Genomic DNA, 19,968 nt, shown 5'->3' with positions numbered 1-19,968 from the left:
CCGAGAAGGTTTATTTAAGGACACAAGCTTGTTTACTACTGTTAACATTTTTAATTTCCTTTTACAAAGAGTAGTGCCAATTGCACCTTATCAAAGAACTGATCTGCAGTATGTATCTTGACAGCATCTGTGGGTTATTAAGTGATGTACCCGTAACAATTAATTCTTTGATATTAATAGCTTCTTTCTTTTCTACTGTGCAAAGTTCTGTATACATGTACGTCCAGAATACAGCAGGTGTTCTTTAGTTTTTCATAATGACAGTCAGTAGGTCTTTAAGCCCATCCATGGTTTAACAGGTTTGGTTTACATCAGTTGCAACTTCAGTATTGAATGAAATAATTTTCAATTATACTTCTACTACCAAAACTCGCTTTTAACACCAAAATTGTAATCTCTCTATGAGCCTGTGTTCTCCGCATGCTTCCGAACCTAAAATAATTAACTGAACCTTATTGTACTTCCACATAACTCTTAAACCCTGCTAAATGACCCCTTCTCAAATTCTGACCTCCTGGTAATGATGATGGTAATGAAGTGTGAATGAAGGCATGTTGACTCACCCCTTCTCTGGATGTTGTCCCTCTTCTCCAGCCTGTGATATGTTTTATTAACTCTCACTTCCAGACAGTCCTGCTTTTTCGTGATACCTACTGTATTTGTGTCTGTATGTTTGCACAACAGCCGCTTTTCTCACCTCTCCTTTATGCTTGTACACTTCTTGCCTGTGATCAGTAATTTATTTTTTTAAATATTACTATCTCAACTTTTTTGCTCTTGATCGTTGTTTATTTGTTTGCTGTTTTTTATGATAATTTGTTTCTTGTTCCTCCTCGTTATTCGACTTCTCTTTCTGGGAAGTAATAAGGTGTAACATTCTTATGAAAAGGTAACCCTTGCTGTGCCACTCCTTGGAGGCCACCAAGGGCCAAATCAGATGGCCCAGGATATAAGTACTGTAGGACAGTATTTATTATAAGAGCACATTGTATAGGAATCAACCTGTCACAATTATTGCTACATATTTAATGGAAAATTGCCCTTATTATTATTATTATTATTATTATTATTATTATTATTATTATTATTATTACAATATCACCAACTGTTATTTTTTTACCATCCTAGCCAAGTAACTGCAATGCTTATTTCCTGCAGCAGATGGCATCACTGCACACAATATTCTGATTAATTTTCATACAAAACTATGCTGCCTGCACCATATGGGCGATCCTCAGCCTAGTGAAGGGATACTACAGACCCTGTGTCATAGTTTGCAATGATTTCAAATCTTATATCTTGTAAACCCTTGAGACTGGCTAAGTGCCATTAAGGATAGAGACCTGCATGTAAAAGGCTAATAAAAGTAATGGCTACATAACTTTTTTAAAATTTCTTCGAGGCTAAAATTTGAAATAATTAAAAAAAAAAAAAAAAAAGAAAAAAAGAAAAAAAAAAAGAAAATGCATTCTATTAATTAAAACCAAAAAATAAACAAGGTTTCCACATTGGAATATACTCTTGCAATTTTCACCTTCCAGTTACCTAAATGTACAGTGTTTGTCCAAATTAAATTTAGTCACTCTGTCAAACCCCAAATGTATAATTTTTTTGTTCAGTCTAAAATAAATTGAATTGGATCTGTAAAAGTTGCTAAAACGGATTAAAAGTCCTGTTCTTTGTCAAAACTTGTTCAGAACACTCTTGTAGTTAAGTGCTTGTCTGCACAGTTTGATAACATGACTCCAGTATGAAACAAGCAAGACTTTCTTCTGTGTTTCTTTTTTCATTCATTCTTTCTAAAGACCTATTTTTTCAGTATTTTAAATGCTGCAAAACACATGATCCTACTGTTACTGTGGGCAGCTTGTTTTGAATTGGAATAAATGTGACATGTTTTTACAAAACTGAACATAAAACACAAAGGGGTCAGTGTACAGAAAAACACAGTCTAATAGGCCGATAATCTGAGGCTGATTAATTAATGAATCAATCAAGTAGGTTCTGTTTTGAAGACTTGTATACACTATTTGCCAAATATATTCTTTATGGTTGACAGTTTTAGTTGTGCTGCAGTGGAGAACTAGAGGTGGCACACTCGCCTTCAGTTAAGAGTTAACAGAAAGATCATTATCTATGGGCATATTTTGTGTAGAACTACATGCATTACTTGGACTGTGGTCAGATACTCTTTAGACACATTTTAAAAAATGGAGAGCTATTGAAAAGCTGTCTGGCTATATAGATGATAATACACCAAATACAGTATACTTCAGTGAGACTTATTTATTTCTCTTTACTTATGCAGCATAAGATTACTACTCAAGCATATTACATTTACTATATATATATATATATATATATATATATATATATATATATATATATATATATATAATATTTATATATTTATACTAGTCCTAATACAGGTGATGAGCGCTACTATTTGATTGATTTTATTATCTCTGACTGGGTAAAGTGGAGTTGGTAAAATTGTGATGAAACTTGGTTAGGACATTCTTTAGTTATTGATTATATTACTATAGTCTGATTGTCTTACATTTTTGCTTCTACATTCAGTGGTTGTAGGTCATAGGGATCTTCATCTTAATGGCAAGAATATATGCTGCTGACATACAGCACTTACTGTTATTGCACTCAAATAGAACAGTTTAGAGCTCCAATCCAATCATCCTTCTGGGTTATTCAACTCAAAGTACATTAAATATGTTGTATCCATAAACTGATAAGATTCAAGTACTTATTATGGCCTGCCCTCAAAAGTTAATGATTTGAAGTTCCTTTTCAGGTAGGTACTGGAGCATACATACATATTAAAATAGTCAGGTTACTGTAACCATTGCAACAGTGTGTTCCATCAAAGGTTATGTTCCAAAGACTTATTGTGTGTTACTGGAACTGTAGTTTAGACAATACTGAATCAATAAAGTTCCCAGCATAGAATCTGAACCATTTTACTGTTTTTTCCCACAAAGCCTTTAAAGTCTTTATCTCCAGTTGTATCTCTTCAGCTAAAGTTGTGTCCTGTAGTGAGATGGGGACAGGATTGACAGAGTTGAATAAAATACTGAAAACCAGGTATAGGCACACTTAGTGAATAATAACCAAGCCCACAAGCAATCAGAATCGGCTAACACCATAACATAGTGAAAGAAATGTAAAAATAAAAAACAAAAAAACAACAAAAAACGATGACTGCTCAATGAAAAATTAGTTTGAAGCTACTTCTTCTTCCAATATTTGGAGGATATAAAGTACCTCTCTAAATTCCTGACACTTAGGGATTGGATTCAGGAACGTATTAGGAACATTAAGATTATATGAAATATTCCTTTAATATTGACAGCAACTTGTTTTTGAAAATCTATCATTATAGACCTCATACTACAGAACTTTGGAGAGGGGATGCTTTTTAAATATACAATTTAACAGGTATGCTTTCTTTAGGAAATAAATACCTGTGGAGAGAACAAGAAGTATATAAGTAAACTAAATGTGGTGTTTATTACACAGGTTTTTGCTGAAGAAGGTGTCAGCTTTAAGGTCAGTTAAATTTTTTATATATATTGTCTGTTTGTTCTGCTTCCCCTTATTTGCAATAACGTAGAGGAGCATTCCTTGCTTTATATGTTTCCACAATTTACTTGCTTAAATAAATACTTGACAAACAATTATTTTGCGATGAGATCCAGCTAGCTCAACATGTAACTACCCCTTTGCTGTACTTTGGTCTGTCTACAGGAACATGCAATGTAAATATATAAACCAATTGCTGTACCAGTGCATAACAGAACTGAAATAATTTCAGTCCCAAGTCCCACTGTCAGGAGTTCAAGTAGAGTGCTCTAAACGGCAGCTAGTGTTGTCTGCTTGGCTGTGTGCAGATCGTGGGGAACGGGAGTGAGCAGGAGCTGCAGAAGGAGCTGGAAGATGTGCTGATGGATCCCTCGGTGGCAGACCAGGCAGGCAGCGGGGATCATGGGGAGAAAGGGCTGGCAGCAGTGGAGAGGGAGGTGGCTCCCACTCATAAGGTGCCCATCTCCGTTGCCCCGACACAAGCCGGTCCCGGGCCGATGGCCGCCCTACCGAAACTCGACATGGTCCTACCTGTCAAACCTGCACAGGACGGTGAGTGGATGAAATCAGCAGGACCTCCTTCCATCATGCCTTCTGTCCTAAGTATATCTCCACTTAATTTCCAACTGTGTCATCTAGTCCTGGTTTCCGCGCTCTTGGTTTGGGTAACTTTGTCAACTTCTGTTAAGATAATTCAAAGTCCCCCCTAATTCTTTTTCGTTATAGGCTTAACCATCCAGCTGCCCATTTATTTTGGCTATTTCCATGTAAAAAATTGGCTCTTTTTTTGCATTCTTAGCCCTCAAATAAGCAATTTGGACAGTTTTTAAAACAATTTTGCCTTACTTTTAAAAATACAGACTTTTTTTATTGTTATTATGATAAGCGGAAATATAAACTTAAATAACAATTTGTTTACATTGTAGCATTATAACAATATAAATCACAAAATCACATTTATTTTTTCCAATGGCAGCATTATCATATCACTTTTTAGAAATTATTTTTTGTGATATAGATTTCAAAGCAGACACCCTTCAAACTCTCATCAATGCTAACGTCTTTATCTAGCACATATACATTACAAAACTTGCGTTGCAAATTTTCAGTCATGTCATATACAGGGTGATTGATGTGTACTTTGTATCTTCCACAGTTTTGGGTACAGGTGTGTATCACTGTTATATGCATTATTATCTGTGAAGCAGAATACCCTCATCAAATTCGCTGTAGTAAGCATCCATTTTTTACTTGCCGAATGTGGCCGTCTATTTTTTACTGCTCATCTAGGGGTGGGCCAGTCTGTCAAGCACATTTCATAGGGGCTGCTGCCATCTGCCAGCGAAAAACAAAACTGCAGACTATAGCACCATATAGTCTGCTTATTTATTTACTGTAGCACGTCAAAGATGTGTTAAACTTTGCAGATGCACATATAACCCCCTGCATGCTATTCTCATTGGAGTGACAAATTTAGACTCGCTTGCGCTCCACGTGGAAATCCCGGGGTAAGCAGCTGGGTGGTTAATAAATGTAGTTCTTTCAGCCTGTCTTTGTAGCTCTTTCCTTTAAGCCCTGTGATTAGTCTGGTTGCTCTTTGTTGGACTCTCTCTAGGGCCACAATGTCATTTTGGTGATGGGGTGACCAGAGTTGAACACGATATTCTAAATGCGGTCTCACCAGTGCAACTTCCGTTTTGCTCATTACTATCACTAAATAAACAGTACAGTCCTATAAGCTTAGAATGTCTGTTCTGCTTCAAAGGATCGCACAAGATTATATGCCAGTCCACACTTATGAAGCCTAATTTTTGCAAACCAATGGTATGCACAGTGCTTAACGTGCATACGGCTGCGTGCACCAGTGTATCAGAAAATGATTACCCCTTGGGAAGGCAATACTGACCTCCAGGGACAATATTACCCTCAGTCTTTGGCTTCGGGCAATATAATCCCTGTCAGTCAGTATTGCCCTCCCTCGGAGGCAGTCATTTTCTGATTTCTGACTCAAAGGGCAGTTCATATTTGCCATTTATATTTATGTATGTATTGAAACTTGTTTAAAATAAAACATCCAAACATGATTTGGTACTCTTATTTTATGTTGTTATTTTAGTACATTGGTTAACTTCTAATTTTGGATTCAGATGATTCTTCAGAATCGAATCCCACAACCCCAGTTCCAGATGAGGACAGTGTTGTGTTCAGCAAGCTGACGTACCTGGGCTGTGCTTCAGTTAACGCACCTCGCAGCGAAGTGGAGGCCCTGCGGATGATCTCCATTTTGCGAAGCCAGTGTCAGGGGCCTTTAGACGTGACTCTGTCAGTGCCTAACGTCTCGGAAGGAACTGTAAGGTAAGAACCGGCCATGAGTCTGAAAATAAAAGATGTGTAACAAAAATATAAAAATGTACTGATATAAAATTTGTATGCAACCACTTGTCTTTTGCTGTACCTGCAAACTTTGATTGCACTGTTTAAAACAGTATGAGTAGACTGTTGATGTTTCAAATGTAATCATTTATACAGCAGCCGCATAAGGAACACGAAGTTCTTGGAAAATGTTACTTTAGGTAAAAATGTATGACCTTGCCTGGCAAAGTGGATTGACAAGAGGAGATCTGAAAGGGCTGCATATGAGATAACCTACTCAGAGTGGCAGGCTGAACTGACATTCAGTTTATTGCCAACAGCGTAGTGTATTTTTTTTGTCAGTTTGAGTCGCACAGCATATGGTATTTCTGAGAAATGAATGTCAAGTCTGGCAGTAGCAGTAACTGCATCAGAAATGCTGCACTGATTTAATCTGTGATGGATATATTTACCTTGAGACGGCGCATCAATATGATACTCGCTGTAAAAAAGTTTGATCAAAGGTTTTATTGAAATCTGTCTGATATTTGTTATGGCAGAATAAGTTTTCACCTTTTAATCGGATATTATTTTCATCTACAGGTTATTAGATCCCCAAACAAATACAGAAATAGCAAACTATCCCATATACAAGATTCTTTTCTGTGTGAGAGGACACGATGGGACCCTAGAATGGGACTGCTTTGCATTTACTGAAAGCCACTACAATGCAGACATCTTCCGAATTCACGTCTTCCGATGTGAAATCCATGAAGCGGTAAGTACCTCCAAACTGATTTTAGAAGAACAAAATAAAAGGTCACAATTGTATTGTGTCAAAACCAGAACTTCAAGGACAGTCTTTCTTAATGCAAACATTTCATGTTTTACAGTGCTGATAAACTCAATCCTGTTTGTGTTTGCCTTGTGATGCGATGCTGCTGTTGTCTCCAGTGGAGTGTTGAGGCTCATCAACTCAGCTGCATAAATAATTAAAATAGTTTTGCTCAGGAAGAACTAAACCTAAATAGTATTTTATATATGGGACAGACAAACACTTAAGCTGACCCCTTTGTCAGTGAACAGACCTCACTGATGATGGTTGAAAAGTTTGTCTTTTGTGTCAGGTATACAGTAGTTTTCAATTTCGACAGGGCATCCAGGTTAAGGTATGCAATAGGGCTGTGCATATAAAATACCTAAATATTGTACTGCCGCTTTTACTTCTAATTTTGTATTTACTATACATTGTAAGCACAACCACGCACTACATTGCTTTCAGCATTGACTACAATCCTAGAAGCTTATTATGTTTTTTTTAATTAATTTTTTTAGTGCTTTTAAAGACATTTATATTATAATAATATCTATTTTTATATAGCGCCTTTCAAATTTGATGTAAAGCTGGTACATTCGTATCTCGGAGAAACTGGAGAGGAACGGGAAATTAAAGACATTCCTGTCAATGACTTTCAAAATTTCAATCATCGACAAAACAGTTCGTGTTTTTTAGGCACTTTTTAACACATCTGTGAGGATTTACAATCATCCTTCACCAACGGGAGCACCAACCAAGCGAGCGTCACAAATCTTCGACTCTGACGGCGACTAATAAAAAAATATATTTTTTTTTAATTGAGTTTAATTCACCAAGTGCAGCTGGGTCATGTAGCAAGACAATGATCCGAAACACAAGCAAGTCTACATCAGAATGGTTGAAGAACAAGAAATTTAAAGTTTTGGAATGGCCTCGTCAAAGTCCAGACCTAAACCCCATTGAGATGTTGTGGCAGGACCTGAAACGAGCAGTTCATGCTCGAAAACCCACAAATGTCACTTAGTTGAAGCAGTTCTGCATGGAGGAGTGGGCCAAAATTCCTCCACGGCGCTGAGAGAGACTAATCAATAACTACAGGAAGCGTTTGGTTGCAGTTATTGCTGCTAAAGGTGGCGTAACCAGTTATTGAGTCTAAGGGGACGATTACTTTTTCACACGGGGGCATTGGGTGTTGCACAACTTTCTTTAATAAATAAATGAAATATGTATCACATTTTTGTGTTATTTGTTCACTCAGGGTCCCTTTTATCTAATATTAGGTTTTGGTTGAAGATCTGATAACATTCAGTGTCAAAAATATGCAGAAACTGCAGAAAATCAGACGGGGCAAATACTTTTTCACGGCACTGTATATATATGAGTAATATACATACATATATATGTATATGTATGTGTGTATCTGATTTTTTTTTTACACTTAAACTGTAACAAGAGCATAATTTTTCTTTACACAATTTATTTTCATAATAGCCTGTTTTTTCTCCTGTCGTAAAAGACCTGCAGTGAAAAATCCACTACAGAAAATTGTTGACATGTTAATTTTGACTTTAGAATCCTCCCAAGAGATTGTTAATTTGCAAATGCAGATTCACTGTATGTTTTAAAAGGTTTGCTTTTTACATCAGCAATGTAACATTGATAGATTGATAAATCACTGGTGGGGTTTGTTTTACTTTTTTTTTTTTTTTTTTTTTTTTTTTTTAGTTATTTCAAACGAGAGTGATGATGTGTAATATTTGAAAAGAACAACTTGAACATTATGGATGTACAACATAAATACTATTTTGGCTGATTGTTTACTAAACTATTGTTTATATACACATTCATTTCTAAACAGATTTTTACATTTACAGTATGTGTCATCAAGATTGAATTGTAGTTATGGCCCTTTTTTTTTTTTTTTTTTTTTTTGTTGGAGTAGATTTTCCGTAATGAAAATGTAATCCTTGGGTATTACAACCAGAAACTGCAGTTGCAACATTTGACACACAAGCAGAGTTGGTGATTTTTTTTTTTTTTTTTAAATCTAAATAATCAGATTTATTTTTTTATTAAAAGTATTTGTTTTCAAATTATGGAAAAACTAATAAGATTGTAGTTGTAGCTTTACCTCCAAGTACTGTACATTTAACGTTGTTAGGCTGTTGCAAATAGTGGTTTGCGAATAGTTACATACCAAATTCCATCTTAAATGAATACATAAATAAAGCAAATTATTTATCCTTGTGGCATCCTCCTAAATGTGAACTATAGTGTGTTTGGCTTTCTAAAAAGTTTTCATCACGACCATTATTATTACATCATTATTGCATCACACATTGTCATGTTAACTACATTTTATTGTGCATAAGAGTGAAAATCCGCTTATACACTTAACTAGGTATTGCATCAGCACAGTCTTGTCTTTACACTCAGAATGATACATCCTTCATCATCCTTTCGGTGTCAAGTTTTCAATGAGGTGTGTGTATGTGTGTGTCTATATATATATATATATATATATATATATATATATATATATATATATATATATATATATATATATATATATATATATTGGACGATAGTGCAGGATTTTAAGTATAACTTTTATTATTTATTTCTTAGCAGACGCCCTTATCCAGGGCGACTTACAATTGTTACAAGATATCACATTATTTACATACAATTACCCATTTATACAGTTGGGTTTTTACTGGAGCAATCTTGCTCAAGGGTACAGCAGCAGTGTCCCTCTTCAGACAGGTTCACCTAATTTCAGACATACTAATAGTAATACAAATATAATGATAAAAGACCAATTGAAAGCATTTTTTTTAATGTATGCAAAGTTACATGGATAACTATCTCGGGCCATATTGGCCTGAGGCATTATGTTTCTAAAACAACTAAACATCAAAGAATGTATTTTCTGTTTATAAGTAAATAGGTTCCAAAAAGATCTTTAGCAGGTAGGGGTAACATACAAAACTTGACACTGCGTATTCACTTTAATTACTTGATAAGAGAACTACACGGGTTTAAGATGTTGTTTGTGTATTAAATGTTTTTCATGTCTTTTCCTTATAAGTATATAAAATAAGTAATAAAAGAAAAAATGATGTAAATCAATGATTTCTTTTTTTTTTTTTTTTTAATCAAGTGATTTAAATCAGCCAACCCTGCACACAATGCCAGTGGGTACCTGAATCTAATCTATGTTTTTGCACATCCATGTATGGAACATTATATTTTTAACATGCAAATCATCTTATTTATTTCCTCCAGGTTAGCCGGATCTTGTACAGTTTTGCCACAGCCTTTCGTCGTTCTGCAAACAAAACTGTGCTTTCAGCAATTCCACCCCCACTGACTCCAGACAGCGACGTTTTCACCTTCACTGTGTCTTTAGAAATCAAGGAGGATGATGGGAAAGGTTCTTTCAGGTTTGAGCCCTAAACTGCTAGTTACACTTGTCTATATTGGTGTTTCTCCACACGGATAGAACAGATCTGCAAACCCTTAAATCCTTATGAACTTAGAAAGAAAGAATAAAAATGCACATCTTTTTTTAAAATAAGCCAGTTTATTATTTATTTATTTCTTAGCAGACGCCCTTATCCAGGGCAACTTACAATCGTAAGCAAATACATTTCAAGTGTTACAATACAAGTAATACAATAAGAGCAAGAAATACAATAACTTTTGTTCAAGCAAAGTACAAGTGTGACAAACCACAATTCAATAATACAGCAGATAATAGTGATAGTTACATCAGGATATGATTAAATAGTGATAGTTACATCAGGATATGATTAAATACAAAGTACTACAGGTTAAACACTTGGCAGATTACAGTATTCTGAAGTACAGGATTAAATGCAGTAAAATAGGGGGCAGATAAGAGCAAAATAAAGCACATTTACATGAAGGGTGATAGTGTCCCAGGATACAAACAGAGGAGTTCTACAGGTGCTGTTTGAAGAGGTGAGTCTTAAGGAGGCGCCGGAATGTGGTCAGGGACTGGGCAGTCCTGACATCTGTAGGAAGGTCATTCCACCACTGCGGAGCAAGGGTGGAGAAGGAGCGGGCTCTGGAGGCAGGGGAGCGTAGCAGAGGTAGAGCTAGTCTTCTAGTGCAGGCGGAGCGGAGAGGTCGAGTGGGGGTGTAGGGAGAGATGAGGGTCTGGAGGTAGCTGGGTGCAGTCTGGTCAAGGCATCTGTAGGCTAGTACAAGAGTCTTGAACTGGATGCGAGCGGTGATCGGGAGCCAGTGGAGCGAGCGGAGTAGTGGAGTAGCGTGGGCGAAGCGAGGCAGAGAGAACACCAGGCGGGCAGCAGAGTTCTGGATGAGCTGGAGCGGACAGGTGGCGGACACAGGGAGGCCAGCCAGGAGGGAGTTGCAGTAGTCTAGGCGGGAAAGTACCAGGGACTGGACCAGGAGCTGGGTAGCATAGTTGGTGAGGAAGGGTCGGATTCTTCGGATGTTGCTCAGGAAGAATCGGCAAGTGCGTGCCAGAGTGGAGATGTGCTGGGAAAAAGAGAGTTATAAGTTATAAGAGACTTCAGCATTAAACCATTTAAATGGGGTATACAGTATTTAAAACACAACATTTACGACTACAGTATGAGTCTTTCTCAGTGTCTTGCGGATGGCTCAGCATTAAAGTTTCTTCTAGTATTTTTAAATGTACCACTTCAGTGTTTTTATAGTTATGGATGACTTTTTTTTTAATAATCCTCTTTTTATACCTTATTTTTTGCCTTTGTTAAACATATACAGAGCACTAGACCACTTAACAGGAACAGAAATGTCAAATAAAAGCAAGGAAGGAAGGAAGGAAGGAAGTGTCTAACAGAGCAGTCGAGATCTGTGTTTTGAGCTTAAACAGTGTTTTGACAAATGTACATTTGTCATCTGTATGTTAACCAGAATGTTTTGAGCCTTTGCTTCTACAGCGCTAAGAGGAATGTGCAGAAAGACCTGTTTCTTGTCTCTTTTCTAAAGTTGTGTTTCTCTTTTCCCCACGGGAGACCTGCTTTTCATTATCCCATCATCAGTGTTTTAGTCCTGCTTCTCCCTCTACCACAGTGTATTTTCTCAGGGTGCATGTTTAGCGTAATGTAAATGGGAATATTTTTTTCTGGATTTCATGGGTCATGTCTGGAGGACACCATGAAGATTTATTTTGTTTAGACTGCATGATTATATACAGCTCTTGATGTTTTATTGAGGGCTGTGTTTACAAATGCAATCTGAAGATTAGACTAGAGGGCTATTGCTGCAAGTATATGTCAGTTATAAATGTTAATGAAAACTACATTATTATTTAAGCACATTAAATGTTGTGTTCTGCTATGAAAAGTAGTCATGTAAGTTCGTCATAAATAAATGAATCTTTTTAAAAAGTGGAAGTTTAACATCAATAAAATAAAAAATCGAATCAATATAAATAAATACTGTACTAACAGTGCAGTTAAAACACCTGTAGTTCCACAATATGCTTGAATGTGACATTGTCCTCCTAAGGCTTCATTGTCAACTGGGATATGATCTTACAAATGTTCTTACAAACCTTCTTTTAGACTAACATAAAAGCCCAGAGGTCAATAGGTTTCTCCAGAACTGTTAAGGGTAGTTTCAGTGTATTGTTCTTTGAAGCTAGAGACTTGTGCAGAATGGAAGTGGTTAATCTATTGTTTGTCTTTTGTTTCAACAGCGCAGTCTTAAAAGACAAAGATAAACAGAGCTTCAAGCTCCGTCCAGGAATAGACAAGAAAATTGTCATTTATGTTCAGCAAACATCAAATAAGGAGCTTGCAATAGAAAGGTACTACCACACCAATTTTCAAGAACTCCTTGTACTTACTGGAACATATTATTGGGTGCATCTTTTATCCTTATGGAAAAGGCATGACATTTTTTACATTGTACAGCTGGAGAAATTAAATGGACAGTGTGTAAAGGCAAACTGTGCTGATCCTCATACAAGATTTACAACAATTTTGTATTTAAATTTTTTTGTTATACCTTTTAATAGGATCAGCTAAATCAATCCCCATACATGGTGTGACTGGGTAGTGTCCCGGCCAAGGCTGGTTACCAGCAGAAATTAGACCCAGAGACAAAGCTGCAGTTTAAAACTCTGATGCACACTGGTATTATACAAAACACACAGGATCAAAATAACACGGCACAGCGGCCAAAATAAAAGGTTCAATCTAAATCATAATCAAAAGTAGGCTGGACACACACACACACACACACACACACACACACACACACACACACACACACACACACCAAAGCATTCAGCTACCCTTATGTACATGTGACCACTCCCCAATTGGTACTCAATTACCTATTTAATCCCATCCCTGCCAACTTGCATTCAAAGTGAATCAATCTTTCTTAACCCCAACCCCAAAACCATACACACACACACACACAGATAATTTACACATGCAGGGCTGCCCTGCCATACAGGGTTATAGCCTTGCTTATGTGCATAGATAGCAATCTTGCCTGTTGTAAAACATGTTGTAAAGTTTGAAATACGTGTTTGTGTTTTCTGTAGGTGCTTTGGACTTCTCCTCAGTCCTGGCAAAGATGTACGCAACAGTGACATGCATTTGCTGGATCTGGTGAGGAGCTACAGTTTGTCTTTAGAGCTTTATATAAAATGTTTGAAGCTTTTGTCATGGATTAAATAAAAACGACAAAATAATGAAATAAAAAAAAATTATAATTCAAACGCACTCTTCCAGTCAGTCATCATCTGCCCAGCTTGCACTTTATACTTAAATGGCAAAATAATTGGTAGCCAAGAAACATTTTATGATATTGCTAGAGTCACTGTTTTGGTATAAGCTTGAGCATGAATATTACTCTATCTGAATTTGTAAGTAGAGTTTTTTTTAAAAATTTTATTCCAAGTGGCACAAATATCCTTCAAATGGTTAAACACCGGATTCTGCCGAGTCAAAGCCCCGGTTTGAACGACTGCCCCCCCAACTTTTAGCTGGAAGTAAAATTTTCACCATTTGTTTCCGGTTTTTAATAACCATGTGCAAATAATGCCTGAGGTGGAATATCGCGGCTCACGTGAATAGAAAAAACTGCCTAAAAGTAGTTGCTCTGTGTATTAATGATTCAGACAATTGCTTGCATCATCAATAATGAAGGTTCAGATGACGAAGACATGGAGTTCGACGGTTTCGGATCAGGTGATCCTGTTACGCTACAATCCAAATTTCTTTATTTTTTGACATTGCAAGAGCTTGTATTTTGCTCGTATTTTGTATTGAACATTTTAATACTATAATGCTACTTTGGATGCTAAGTTAATTTATTATTTTGTGTTGTGTTTTCACACGGGACACTCCAATTTCTTACTTACAGAGATTATGTAAAGCCATTTATTTTAGTGGACTCAAATGCCACATGCTTATGTATTTTTTAAATGTAGCAACTTTTTATTCTAGCATTTTTCACGATGTGCTTTTGCACTGCACACTGTAGCTTTTAAAGTTTTAATGTGTGTTTTGTGAAAATATTTGAAAAGACAAAACAGTGGACATACTGCAGCAACTTTGAATAGTATTTCACCAGTCAATAAAAATGTTAACTGCACTTCTTGATTTTTTAGCGTGACATTCTAGATCATCAGAAAAGAGATTTTTGCTCTTTTTGAAGGCTTCAACCAAATGTATCTTCCGTTTGCTCATTACTACCACTAAATAAACAGTACTGTTCTATAAGCTTAAATCGCTTCAAGGTTACATGCGAGTCCACACTTATGAAGACAAAACCAAAAGTACGCACAGTGCGTACACTGCTGGCTCCAATGGTAGCAACTGCACTGAACATTTAAACCACAACAGGTTCTATATAAACAGATTACGTTTGTCTATCAGTTTTTTAATTTAGATTTAAGTGCTTGTAATAGTGTTCAGTGGCTACCTCTAATCAAGTTGAGAGTGTACTTTCTCTTGCACTCTTGTAAACATGCATTAGGAAATTAGCATTTTCCCATCCATTCTTTATCTAAAAAGTTAGTTTTGAGTATGAATCTATTAATGTTGTGCTTCTTCTGTGATTGTCCTCAAGGAATCAATGGGTAAAAGCTCAGATGGGAAGTCTTATGTCATCACAGGGAGGTGGAATCCTAACACACCACAGTTCCAAGCAGTTAATGAAGAAACACCAAAAGGTAGTCTTGAACTAGTTTGACCAGACACTGTTAATATTTTCAATTTTGATCACCAATTTAGTGCCAATTTCTGAATGTATAAATATGAACTATATGTTTGAAAGGCCTGTAATAGTTTACATTCATTGCAAAGTAAAGTTTATTTATCCATGGATGCACCTGTTACCATGATATTTAGCTATAGTGATATCTTGTAGTCCTTTGTTTTATCCTGGATACTCTCACAAGTGCTATTTCTTTCTTAGCAAAGATTATTCACAATTTTAACCAACTACAATACTCTGAACTATGAATAAGAGATGTAACCTGGATATAACGCCTACAAACACTGATAAAATCCAGAATATATATGGGTTAATGTCCAGAGAGTAAAAAGGATCTTGGTTAAATCTCCTCAAACCATCCACCTTTGATATTTCCTGTTGGCAGCCACGCTAGCCGAAAGGGGAGAATAGATTTTGTAGTAGAGTTCAAGGGTTGTACTCTGTAGCCATAGTTGTTTTCTTTTTGTGTTATTAATTGGATTTGAATATTGCTTTGTTTCCACCCAGATAAATTGGTGTACATGACGACAGCAGTTGATCTGATTATCACTGAGTTGGAAGAGCCTGTCCGATTTCTCTTGGAGACCAAAGTGCGAGTTTGCTCCCCTAATGAGCGAATGTTCTGGCCTTTCAGCAAGAGAAGTTACACTGAAACCTTCTACCTAAAACTAAAACAGGTGAATAAATATCTTGATGCAGTACATTTGGATGTTCCATGCTGAAAGGCAAAATTTCTATTAGATTTAGCATCATCATTTTTCATGCTCCTGGTGTCCTCAAAGCCACTCCTTATTAATTGAGTTTCTCTATAAATTGGTTCTGAGACAATTTGTATTTGTACCTATAACAGAATGTATAAATGCTGCAGAATACAATATTTTGGACTGTTTATTCGACTGACACTAGTGTAAAGTCTGTTTTTTAAAGTATGCATGAAAACACTTAAAACATTATCACTGGGTTATTTTTTCTTATAGCAAATATCTTTTGGTTTAGTACACTTTTAAAGGAAAAAAACAAACAAAAAACATACTTGTGTAGTAAGAGACAAATCAATTATTGGTATATTATAACAATTTTAGAAATGCACATTTTACTCTTTTGAAAAGCAAAATCCTCAGTTAAAGCTGCGCTAAGAATGTGTAGTTTGGTTCTAAAGTCGCATGTTCCAAGACAAAGCCTTTGCTATTTAAGCAGACTCATTGAGCTTCTGAGAAAGTGAGCCTTTTATAAGCATCCATTTGTGTATATGGCTGATATCTAGGATTCATTAATTCTGTTGGTGTATGGTGTTCTGATGTGTTTAGTTACATGATTAAAAATTAAATATAGTTTAAGCATATATGGTGGCAGGATACGAATAGCATTTTTCAATAAATAACATTTAATAATGATCTCCACTTTCAGTGCTGTCATAAATTATTGTAATAGAGTGCGGAAAAACTCTTTATCTCTTGGCTGTGGGAGTGGATTAATATGGGGTCCCTTGGTCTGCCATTAGAATATCAGTTTGTATCACATATTGCTTGGATTCAAGATTAGTACTTTTAAATTTGAACTTTTAAAATCCTTTTAGATCAGAGCCTGTACTCCTTGGAGCATTACCACTCTGTGGAGCAGACACCACATTCTAGATCCTGTTTGCTAATGGAACTTGGAGGTTCTTTTATATCACATTCTAGATCCTGTCTGATAATGGAACTTGCGTGCATGTGGAAGCAGACATATATGTTCCACTAGGTATTTACGCATGGATGTCCTTACACACACACACACACACACACACACACACACACACACACACACACACACACACCAGAAAATTGACTGATGTAGTCCAATTTGGATTAAGTAATGTAGACTAAAAGACCCTGAGCTGGAATCAGAATAGTTGTTGCTTAAAACATTGATACAATACATATCGCGATATGCAGGGTGCAATGCGGTATGTATCATGGATACATGTGATTGTCATGATCGGCTATCTGTATGATGCATAATAAGATCAAATGATCATTTAACGATGGACCATTTTGTTAAGACAAAAGTGTAATGAGATAGGGGGAGTATGTATTCATACCAACTATAAAACACTTCTTCTTCATTCATGAACCATTTGGTGATAAACCGTTATCTATGTTGTGCTTTTTGTCTGGTATCACGATACAAACGATACACTATTACGATACGATTGTTACACCCCTCTTCAGAGCTTTCAATGAAATCCCCTCAAATTCCTTTTTTTGTGCAGATGGAACGGAAGGAAAGGAAGAGCAACACCGACACTCTGTATGAAGTTGTGAGCTTAGAGAGTGATACAGAAAGGGAGCGGAAAAAAACAACAGCCAGTCCTTCTATCCGGCTCACCCAGTCTGGCTCCCAGAGCTCCATGATCCCTTCCCCACCCGATGATGATGAAGAGGAAGGTAGCCAGTCCAAAACCACTTTCTAGCAACAGATTCTATAGTACTGATAGACTCATTTCTTAAAAATAGCGGGGAGTTTTTCTTTTCTTTTTCTTTTTTTTAATAGCAAGTGTCTTTTTAATTTTATTTGTACCAATTTTGAGAATGTTTGGTCTGGTTAGATAATCTGCCAGTTCAGTACCATCAGTACCGTTAGGTTGAAACTAAAGATATCTCAAAACTTTATATATAAGATTGTATTGTTCTTTTGGCAAAGGCAAATACAAATGTTACTGTCAAAACTAGTAACAACAGACTCGTTGCAGTTGGTATGCTTTTTTGTTGCTAGTTTAAAACATTTCCTTTTTTTTTTTTTCTTTTCACAATAAAATGCTGAGAAAATTAAACTGTTGTTGCCTTTGGTAAATCTGTCTCTCAGTATATGCCCTGTCTAAAACCAGCTGTAGGATTAAGAGATCCATATCTCAACAGGTTCTTATCCTGATAAAATAATAAAAACCTGAATTGACATTGTCACGCATGATGTATGTTTAAAGAAAAACACTGTAATATAGTAAGTCACATCTGATGAAGTCTGCTTGTACAAAACAGTTTTGTCATTTTCCATGCACTGGAACTGCAGTTTTTTGTCATCTATTATTTTGACAGGATTGTCCCTGTTGTATGAAAATATTTGACACTATGTCTAAAAAAAAAAAAAAAAGACGGATGTTTCTTTCATAATATAAACATACACAGTCTAATGCTTACAGAGTCATTGGGCCACAACTGTATTGAGGTAAACAGGGCTCCTTGAGTGGCATTTAGGCAGCTAGAGCTTGACATCTTGCCATTGACATGACCTCCCCAAGCTGAGATGTCAGTTGCTCTCCAGTCACCCTGCTTTCCTCTGTTGCTGCCTTTATATAGATAACGATGAACCTTTACTGAGTGGTTCTGGAGACGTGTCAAAGGAGTGTGCGGAGAAGATACTTGAAACGTGGGGGGACCTGCTGTCAAAATGGTGAGTGGTCCAACGCTGGTTATCTTCAGAATATATTTGAGGACAGAACTGGGTGACAAAGTGCAGATGAGGTCAGTTATGCTCCACTGTTTGTTACCATTGTGTAGCCCTCAGTCTTGGCAGTGCATTTTCTTCACTCCTGGTCTCTTCTGTTGGTGTGGTGAAGCTTTACTTCATTTAACTCCAGACTGGTTGAAGTTCCAAAGTGTTAAAGAATGTATCAGATATATGCCATATCCACAAAGCTTTAAGTGATTGCAACAAACAAGATCATTCCATAAGACTTACAGGTTGTGTACAGCTGTAATCAACACATTTTGCTTTATAAAGTCAAATGAAACCTTCTGAATAATGTGAAGTAAAAATATTGAATTACATACCGCTTTGTAGTTTTCCATATATTTGACAAAAAACTGACAATTAAAAAATGTGACATTTTGAAATATAATATGAAATACTGTACTACTATTATGGCTCCCGGTAGAATTTTGCGATTTATAATTTTGTAGTTTCTTTGATTACAATGATGTTAAACATATATTATTTGTTTTTTTAATTGTCTCAATCCTAAAATTCTTAGTGATGCAAAACCTTTGGCCATAGTTGTGCTTCCGTTGGTTATATAATTCTCCAGTCCAGTTTTGAAAGAAACACATGTTATAGCAAACTTGTATTTTTAGTTTAAAACACAATGTGGTACAGCACTTGGTTAAAGAAATTTCTGTTTGCAAGCCCTGCTTTCAGTTAGTGTTGCACTTACTTAGTCACTTCACCTGGAGGGTGAAATTGTCCCCACCCCAGTGGCTTCTTTCCTGTCATAAACCAACCAGTAGCTTCCCCTAAAACATGCTGTGACCCAGAAGACACTGCTGAAATAACCTTGGAAGTTTAAGTGCAAACTTAAATATAACAAGATATATGTCTAAAATTAAAATACATCTGTGCTGTAACGTGTTTCTTTCAATTAGCACATTTGAGACCTAATTAGTTAACGGAAGTACAAAAATATGTTGTATGATTTATGATATATTTTTTTGTTACGGTAGCTATAATTACTTTCAGGCTCATTCACAATATATATATATATATATATATATATATATATATATATATATACAGTGGTTTGCAGAGGTATTCACCCCCCAACCAATAATGTCACATTTTGTTGAATTACAAATAATGTATGCACAGTTTTTCAAACAAACTTTTTTATTCAAAGCTATAGTGGTTGATCTGAAAACTGTTATATGAGGAGCAGGTTAAATGTCAGCAAAACTTGCAGAGAAAATGTACAAAATGAAATTTACTGGTTGCCTAAGTATTCAGCCCCTTAAGTCAGTACTTGGTAGAAACACCTTTTGCAGCAATTACTGTCTTTTTGGATAGGTCTGTACTAGCTTGCACAGTAGGATGGTGAAATTTTTGCCCATTCTTCACAGGAAAATTGCTCCAGTTCTGATGTGTCCAATATATATCTGTGTGTGTGCGTGTGTGACCCACTTCTGCCAGAGGCTAAG

At 36.2% G+C, this 19,968-nt stretch overlaps 1 protein-coding gene across 2 annotated transcripts in view; it reads left to right on the top strand.

Annotated features, from left to right (window-relative positions):
* Window positions 1-19,968, top strand: part of LOC117974003 (rab GTPase-activating protein 1-like) — a 130,764-nt gene that overhangs the window by 12,822 nt on the left and 97,974 nt on the right. For both annotated transcript variants that reach the window (XM_059005657.1, XM_059005658.1), the window contains 11 exons: window positions 3,535-3,564; window positions 3,906-4,149; window positions 5,745-5,952; window positions 6,553-6,727; window positions 10,055-10,212; window positions 12,486-12,596; window positions 13,344-13,410; window positions 14,876-14,978; window positions 15,530-15,699; window positions 17,274-17,448; window positions 18,358-18,451. In XM_059005657.1, coding sequence (XP_058861640.1) covers window positions 3,535-3,564; window positions 3,906-4,149; window positions 5,745-5,952; window positions 6,553-6,727; window positions 10,055-10,212; window positions 12,486-12,596; window positions 13,344-13,410; window positions 14,876-14,978; window positions 15,530-15,699; window positions 17,274-17,448; window positions 18,358-18,451 — 1,535 coding nt within the window. The remainder of the gene's footprint in view (window positions 1-3,534; window positions 3,565-3,905; window positions 4,150-5,744; window positions 5,953-6,552; window positions 6,728-10,054; window positions 10,213-12,485; window positions 12,597-13,343; window positions 13,411-14,875; window positions 14,979-15,529; window positions 15,700-17,273; window positions 17,449-18,357; window positions 18,452-19,968) is intronic.

The sequence above is a fragment of the Acipenser ruthenus genome, chromosome 31 (assembly GCF_902713425.1).
Source record: "Acipenser ruthenus chromosome 31, fAciRut3.2 maternal haplotype, whole genome shotgun sequence".
Classification (NCBI taxonomy): domain Eukaryota; kingdom Metazoa; phylum Chordata; class Actinopteri; order Acipenseriformes; family Acipenseridae; genus Acipenser; species Acipenser ruthenus.
This window is presented reverse-complemented; position numbering and strand designations above follow the sequence as displayed.